This window comes from Xyrauchen texanus, chromosome 1 (assembly GCF_025860055.1).
Source record: "Xyrauchen texanus isolate HMW12.3.18 chromosome 1, RBS_HiC_50CHRs, whole genome shotgun sequence".
Taxonomy (NCBI): Eukaryota; Metazoa; Chordata; class Actinopteri; order Cypriniformes; family Catostomidae; genus Xyrauchen; species Xyrauchen texanus.
In genome coordinates, this window is record NC_068276.1 from 50,496,710 (window position 1) to 50,505,806 (window position 9,097).

The following is a 9,097-nucleotide window of genomic DNA, read 5'->3' on the forward strand; positions in this document are numbered from 1 at the left end:
TCCTCTCCAGGCTACGGTCATCCCTGCTGCTTGTGCACCTTTTTCTTCCACACTTTTCCCTTCCACTTAACTTTCTATTAATGTGCTTTGATAAAGCACTTTGAGAACATCCAACGTCTTTTGCAATTACCTTTTGAGGCTTTCCCTTCTTGTGGAGGGTGTCAATGATGGTTTTCTGCACAACTGTCAGGTCAGCAGTCTTCCCCATGATTGTGAATTCAACTGAACCAGACTGAGAGACCATTTAAAGGCTCAGGAACCCTTTGCAGGTGTTTAGCTGATTAGAGTGTGACACTTTGAGCCTACAATACTGAACCTTTTCACAATATTCTAATTTTCTGAGATTCTGAATTTGGGGTTTTCATAAGCTGTAAGCCATAATCATCAAAATTATATCAAATAAAGGCTTGAAATATCTTACTTTGCTTGTAATGAGTCTATATAATATATTAATTTCACCTTTTAAGTTGAATTACTGAAATTAATGAACTTTTGCACGATATTCTAATTTTTCGAGTTTCACCTGTATTGCTTTGAACATCAAGGTTCTTTATGTGAGCATAAAAAGGTGATTTGAATAAACTATAAATTATATTTTTACAGATGTAATTTAACTGAGAGCATGACATTGTAAGTTTGCATGCTTGTACATTTTTTGTTTAATCCACGCTATTTATCAAAATTGTGCAGCTGCATCTATCTGGCTGAGCCCTGAGGTTCTTCTACGTGTGTTGACTGGAGCTTAGCATTGTGTTGGCTCCTAAAACCCCATTATGAGTTAAGTGGGTGTTACCTGGCAGGCGTGAATCTATCCTACTGCAGGCTCCATGAGAGCGAAGGCAGGACTCGCATTGCTGATAACACTCAGAGACAGAGCAATATCAAAAGTGGAAGATAACCTCACTCACCTAAAAAGTCATTTTACTTTAAAAACTAAGCAAACATAAATTAGATTGAAAAGTTTGCTTGCATCTCTTAAACATTATCTGGCCTGATTTATTTTAAACCAGGTCTCTCTGTACCCTTTAGAAATGGACCAAATTGTCCTTGGTTATCACGCTTAATCATACATTTCTCATGGACTGAAGTTGTTTGGCAGTGTGTTTCTCCACCCAGTAGGGCTGTCCAAATGAGATGTTAGTCGTGGCTGATTAGTGTAGATTAGCATGTGCTATATTAAGCTGTCACTGAGGCGCAAGCAAGCACACACCAAAATAACATCATCTCCGCAGCCAAACAGCACGTGGTACAGACCCACAGCCTCCTAGAGACCTGTCCTAATTACTCATCCTTTAATATGCCTTTATTCTGCTCAAGTTTTCCTGTCTATTGTGCACGAATCAGTTTTTTGTTTGTTTGTTCATTTCTTTTTCTCAATCAGTGCATTTTATGTTTCCTATCTACTCACTTTATTTTTGAAATGGGTTAATATCACTATCATTTTTCATCTCTTGTGTCTCTTCTCACAGGTTGAGTTGGAGAGAGGAAAAATATTGCATATCAAAGCCTTGGCTTTGGGTGACTTGAACAAGTCTGGCCAGAGAGAGGTGTTTTTTGAACTCAATGGCCAGCTGCGTTCTGTCTTGGTCAAGGATACAGCTGCAATGAAGGTAACCATTGTTTATTTTCCTCTCTAGATTGGTTTGTTTCATCACTGAAGAGCAATTACCTTGACGCAAACAGTACACTCAATCATTCAGACATGTATTGCAAATGCTCTCTTTACTCTCTTAAGGTGTGGATAATTTCTGTCATAAATTAAAAATGATCTTGCTCATGCTGTCATGGTTGTTTTATCAATTAGAGGGAGGCGTGTTATAAACATGTTTTAATTATCAAGTTGAAGAATGTATATTTTTCTAAAAAAAAAAAATCAATTAAGAGCTGGGTAGGAATTATTTGTCTAACACATAGCAGTTGGAACCGAAGCACGCAATTTATACAAATAAAATGTTTGCAGATTGCAGCATGATTTGACAGAACTGAAGATCTCACATTCTTTACCCACACTTTTTCTCATCTAATACATATCTAATATGATTTGTTAAACTTAAAAGTGTCTACTAAATATAAACCTGACAACAGCTATTCTCTCTAGTACACAATCATTTTCATCTATCCTATTTGGGAATGTGGTTTTCACAGTATTGATATTATTATTGAATATGATTGTCTTGCTTTCTTGAGACCAGAGCAGTAGCAACACAATAGGTTTCAATGACAAATATGAGAGATCACTTACAGCATATGGTAAATAGAGTGCTCTTTCAGTCTGAGCAAAACAAGCAAGATACTTTCTCTTTGAGATGCCAACATGGGCAGATTGCATGACATCCCTTCATCCTTGAAAACCATGAACATTATACAACTACAAAATATTACCCAAACTACATTTAATACAAGTTTGATTGCAACAAGGATAACATAGTTTTAATAACTGCTGAAAGCATGAATCCAATGAAATTCAAGAGACATTTGGAAGCCAAATACTCAAATTGTAAACACAAGCCTGTTGGGGATCAGGACAAATACATTTCAATGTTTGATTTTTGGGACCTTTTTAGCTTACTTTTGCATACTTAAAGGAATAGTTCACCCAAAAATGTTTATTTCGAATATAATGCAAGTGAATGGGTGCTAAATTCTGACTCTACAAAAAGCACATACAGGCATCATAAAAGTAATCCACATGACTCCAGTGTTTTAATCCATATTTTCAGAAGTTATATGATAGGTGTGGGTGAGAAACAGATCAATATTTAAGTACTTTTTTGCTAGAAATTCTTCTCCCTGCCCAGTAGGGGGCGATATGCATGAAGAATGTGAATCACCAAACTCACAAGAAGAATGTGAAATTGAAAGTTAAAGTGGAGATTGACTGAGCAGTGAGGAGACTTTACATTAAAAGAGGACTTAAATATTGATCTGTTTCTCAACCACACCTATCATATCATTTCTAAAGACATGGAATTAACCACTTGAGTCTTTAATGCTGACTGTTTTGGGTTACTAAAGTCCTGAAGCTAAAATATTTGGAAATGAATGACTTATAAAGTATAGTAAGTTTCATATGTATGTAAGTTTGTGTGTATGTTAGTTGCATATACCAGAAGATGGCAGGTAGATTGCAAGTAGTCTGTGAATCTTGAGGGGAAAATTTGAAAAATTGTATAGTTGCCCTCAATCTCCTCTATAACCAATTCATCCAGCTCTCTGCTCTATCAGGAGATGCACTTCCACCCTAAAGCCTTGAAAGACGTTCGGGGACAGGTTGGAGCTCCCATGCCCGGTAAAGTGGTGGAAGTAAAGGTAAAGCAGGGTCAAAAGGTGGAGAGAGGTCAGCCGCTCTGCGTCCTCAGCGCCATGAAGATGGAGACAGTTGTCAACTCGCCTCTCTCAGGCATCATATCCAAGGTGTACGTCAAAACTGACAGCAACTTGGAAGGAGATGATCTTATTCTGGAAATAACTGAGTGACGCTAAAAGGTTAAAGAGGCTAGATGTTGAAGATGAAAGAGAAAGGGAAGGCAGCACTAAGCATAGTAAAGAACAGGTAGGATTTGTTTTGTTTTTATAAATTAGTGATCTTGTATAATTTGGTGGACTGAAGATAATTGCTAAGGTTTTTAGATTATTACATTTTCCAAATCTTTGAGTGTCTTACTGAGCTTAAATATTTCAGTTGTTATTTGATTCGAAGAATAGAAGTTTATATGTGAAGCGGTGATTGCCTGTAACCTGAAAGTACAGAAGCCATTGTGATTCACTCTTTGGTATTCAGTCTTAGATCTGTTAATACACTGAGGACAGTGTTCGACTCCCACAAGTGTCTTATGAATTTAGATCTATGACTTACAGCCTCACATGACAGCTATATACCAAGTCTTTTTAGTATTGTTGTTTTATAATTGAATCAATAATTTATAAAAATGAGCAAGATTCATTATGGATTCTGATGACAATCTGATGAATTTATTTAACAGGGTGTGCCAACGAGTGTGTATATTTGTGTGTTCGAGATAGAGACAATGTTCAGTTTCTGTACAAGGTTTTAAGTGGAACAGCAGTTTCATATTAATGTTATGTTAGTGGAGCGTAAAATCAATTTGAAAAGGTCTAAAATACACTGCCTGGCCCCAAAAAAAGTTGCAGTTTGGATTGAAATAATGTTTTTGATCTGGGGTTGCTTCAATTGGTCAGGTCTAGTCTCAGCAACGTTATGTGGCAATAAAATTAAGTCAGCTGAGTACCTGAATGTACTGAATGACCAGGTCATCCCATCAAATTATTTTTTCTTCCCTTACGGCACGTGCATATTCCAGGATGACAATGCCAAAATGTATTGTGCTCAAATTATGAAAGAGTGGTTCAGTCTTTGGGATGTGCTGGAGAAGACTTTACGGAGTGGTTTGACTCTCCCGTCATCAATACAAGATCTCGGCCAAGAATGAATGCAAGGAGGGAAATAAATGTTGTGACGTTGCATAAGGTTGTCGATGAATTTGCACCGTAAACAAAGCTAAAGGTGGTATTAACGGTATTGAGTCGAACCACTCCGGAAAGTCTTCTCCAGCACATCCCAAAGATTTGCAATGTGGTTAAGCTGAGCCTAGACCTGACTAACTGAAGCAACCCTAAATCATAACCATCATTTAAATCCAAACGGTGATTGGAATTTTTTTTTTTTGGCCAGGTATTTTTTTAATACCAGCATATTTTAGTAGATTAGTAGATGCACATGTACATTAAAGCAGTGTTGTCATGGTAATGTCATTGCACATCTTGACAAAAAGCAATAAAGTTGAGTAATTCTGAACACATAGGATATTCTAATTGTTGGGTCATATCAATGTTTGTTTTAGAATAACAATGTTGTTTGGACATTTTTCTTTTTCAAAACCACACTATTTTTGACAAGCTCATTATAAGGAATGTGACTCTAGCTAATGCACTGTGGCAACTGTGTGTGTAATAATTATGCTTTTGAAAGTTAGTGCACAACAAAATCCTTATTATTTCCTTCCCAATCTCCTCTGCTCCCTCCACCCCACCCTCCTTTTTTAATCACTCTAACGCCTTATTTACACCATGGGAGTGCTCAGGTTCGTGCTGCCACTGTAAGTGAACAGCAAGTCATTACAAAACCGGTAATGCAGTAGAAAAATGTAGCACATGTCCAACAGCGAATAGAAATTTCCTTTTAAAAATACTCCTTCAAGATGTTTTGTAAATGTAGTGCAATATGTTCACATAGATCCAACCTGAAAGCTCAAACAAGATGCTTTTCTCAATAAGCTGAATGCTTTGTAAATCATTTCCTATGCTCAAATTTTATTGTTGTGAAAGATACAGTAATTATAGGTAATTGTTGGTGGACCATTGAGCGTTCAGTCATTTTTTTTTTTTTTTTTCAATTGTTAAATATGCTGCACAAGATATTTAATGCTTCCAACTTTGAAATAAGCCTTGATAAAAGTTACATGGAGAAACCTCACTGTGACATTTCAAGGTGGATCCAAAATTATATTAGTTTTCACAATCGAAAATCAGGATTTTAGCAACATTAGTTCCACAATTGTAAGGGTGAACTGATAAAAAAAATAAAAATTGCAACCTGGAATGACAAGAGGTCAATGGTGATTGTATATTGAGGGCTTGGATGCATTCAGTACCACTGATCGAATCTTTAAAACTGGCTCGCTTATCAACGGCTTAGTGAGGATAGACAGAGTAATCTTTCATTGTGCCAGCATTTCTCAATGGCTTTCATTAAATCATTGGACTTACAAGTGGTTCTTCCACACATTTACATTATTTTATCAGCATCTGTGTGCATGTTTGAGAGAGAGAGAGAGAGAGAGAGAGAGAGAGAGAGAGAGAGAAAAGTGTGTGAATGTGCAGTTTCATTATCTTGCACCCCAAGCCTATGCAAACTGTCTGTGACTGACCGCATGAACGTGTGCTTGAAATAGATTGTGTATGCAAAATAAAGTCAGAGAGCCATGAGTATATCCACTAGCATGCAGACACCCAAATTACCAGGATTATCAAAGGACAATTGCAGAATAGACTAGTGTTCTTTGAAGCTGCTCAGCTAAACATAAAAACTATTGTTTTTTTGTTTGTTTATTTTTTGTTAAAAATAAATAAATAAAGAATCTTTTTATTTTTTTACAATGCCCTGGTGTTTCTAAGAGAACATCTGAACTTATAAGAATATTTTGGGCTGTATCTGGTTTTCATGTGGAACATATCTATTGAACAAGACTAGAATGAGCACTTTTACAAAGGGAACTTCAAAATATGTTCATTACAACTGCTTGCCTATTAAAATATTTTATATTATAATTACTCATTACTGTTCATTTTGGTGCAGTATTTATAGTAAAACAATAAATCAATACCTGGGTGGGGTATCGATGACATTTAGCAAATATTTAAAATTATAATCAAATTAAGTTATTCAGCTGATGAGAATTTCGGTGGATGGCGTTCTTACCGAAGCTGAAAAAGGAAAGCTAAAAATGTTAAAGAATGTTCATTTAGTTTATGTTTGTATCTTTTCCTGACTTTTTCCTAACTTTTTTCAGCTTTGCCCAGATGGTTGTGCTTTGTTGTAATCTTTTAGAGAGATCTTTAATAAAGACTGAAAAAAGTAAAAAAAAAAAAAAAAAAAGAAAGAATAAAAATGTGTATGTGCATCTTTTTCATGTGAGTCTTCCACTTACACACAAATACACACAAACACACACACACACCAGTGGCAGGCCGTGCATTTAAAGTCTAGGCCTTCCGTGTGATTCATGCCATTAAGAAGACACAGTTTCACAATGAATAAGACACCCTATGCCTTTGGGCATCATACATTATGTCGCAGCTAACTAATAATACCAATTGACATTTTAAAATCCACTTGAAATGACGCTTAATGCACAAGTAAGCCTAATTTTAACTGCAGCATGACTGTTTTGTGAAATGAATGTCTCCCGAACAGACATTAAAAATCATAATTTTTCATATGAATCTACCAAGGAGGTCTTTAATACTTGGAAAAATCTACCTAATAATATTTGCGATTTAAATGTTGCTTGCAATAAATTTAGTTTCATCAGGGTACACGGTTATGCTGCGTTCCATTTACATTGGATGAGGGATATTCCAACTTGATATCTCCGACCATAGATGCATTCCATTCCCCGATATTCAGAACTGCAACACTCCCGTTAGCTTAGCAGGGGTTCGACTCTCATTAGAGTTGTCTCCTAGCAACCCAACTGATAAACAATGCTGCAGCGCTAGCATTTGTGCTTTAGGCGTACGATTATCAAAACAGATTATAATGTTTTATATAGCAGTTTCTGCAGGCGTTTGATAAACAATCTTTATTATCATGTAATGTGGAAACAAACTCATTTATCGATATTACTTTATAAAGTGAATGTTTATCACTTACTTTGTATATCTCCCTGAGCGTCGACATGTTTGTGTGACATCATGCACCTGCATCTCGGCTAAATCAGTGTTGAGAATTTCTGCATGAGCCTACAAGTTGTTATTCTGACTTCAAGATGCATTCAATTGCACTTTTCCTAGGAGGAAGTTATAAAATCCGACTTCCCGAGTTGACTGGAACGCAGCACTTCTTTTCAAAACTTGATTTGGAACTGAATGCTCAAGCAGCATAATTTACACTTCAAACAGCACTTACCAATTTACTTGAAGTGAAAATCAGTCTTCCTTTCCTGTTTAATTAATCAATCATACAGTCATGCAGAACATCTTGAGTTTTTAAATCCATAAGGAACTCTTTCTCAAAGGCAATAGTGGCAGTGATGACAGCCAAGTCCTCAGACAGCTTTTTCCTCTTGAATTACATACATCACTTATGACTCAAGGGCTTCTAGAAGGCCTCGACCAGGAAATCTTAAAGATCACACCCACCAAGAACAAATAAATAAATCTGATTGGCTGATAAATCTGACAATCTGTCTTTTGTTGCTCATTCATTTTTACTGTTGAGGGATTCTGTGTAAATTCTGAAGGCCTGAGGGGGTGGAGCTCAGTCTCACATGCTGCTTCGGCTTTGGGCATTCGATTTGTGAAACAGTTATCACACTTTGCTTGTAAGCATCAAGGAATAAATTCTGACTGGATAAACTTTTTGTTTTTCTGTATTTGTTTGTAGATTAATTAAGAGTGGAATAGCGATTAAAAATACATCGGCAAAAAGGTGATTGAGAATGAAAGTAAATAAATATTTATTTATTTGTTATGTTAGGCCAGCAGAGAAGGCTTTGCTGTTCATGAGAATTTGCCACTGACACACACACACACTTTTGTTGAGTGAAACACACTGGAATTCTAATGGTTTGTGATACAGTGCTAGTAAATTTAATGACCTAGTTAACTATAAGCACGTGTAGGCCAGTGGACTGTTTGGATGTGCGTGTGTATATAAAAGTACTTATAAAGTGCAAAATTCCATAATAAAATGTTCTTAAATAAATTACATCAATGAATATACACCGATCAGCCACAACATTAAAACCACATGTCTAATATTGTGTGGGTCCCCTCTTGATGCCAAAACAGCACCAACCCGCATCACAGAATAGCATTCTGAGATGATATTCTTCTCAACACAAATGTACAGAGCAGTTATCCGAGTTACTGTAGACTTTGTCAGTTTTAACCAGTTTGGCCATTCTCTGTTGGCCTCTGTAATCAACAAGGCATTTCCATCCACAAAACTGCCGTTCACTGGATGTTTTTTGTTTTTGCACCATTTGGAGTAAATTCTAGAGAATGTTGTGCATGAAAATCCCAGAAGATCAGCAATTACATAAATACTCAAACCGGCCCATCTGGCACCAACAGTCATGCCATGGTCCAAATCACTGAGATCACATTTTTCCCCTTTCTGATGGTTGATGTGAACACTAACTGAAGCTCCTGACCAACATCTGCATGATTTGATACACTGCACTGCTGCCACACGATTGGCTGATTAGATAATCGCATGGATGATTGTTGGTGCCAGATGGGCTGGTTTGAGTATTTCTGTAACTGCTGATCTCCTGGGATTGTGTGAGTGCTG

At 36.6% G+C, this 9,097-nt stretch overlaps 1 protein-coding gene across 1 annotated transcript in view; it reads left to right on the forward strand.

Annotated features, from left to right (window-relative positions):
• Positions 1 to 5,089, forward strand: part of LOC127651876 (pyruvate carboxylase, mitochondrial-like) — a 198,989-nt gene extending 193,900 nt beyond the window's left edge. Inside the window, exons 19-20 of the mRNA XM_052137919.1 lie at positions 1,470 to 1,610; positions 3,226 to 5,089. Coding sequence (XP_051993879.1) covers positions 1,470 to 1,610; positions 3,226 to 3,477 — 393 coding nt within the window. The 3' untranslated portion in view covers positions 3,478 to 5,089. The remainder of the gene's footprint in view (positions 1 to 1,469; positions 1,611 to 3,225) is intronic.
• Positions 5,090 to 9,097: the final 4,008 nt, after the last annotated feature.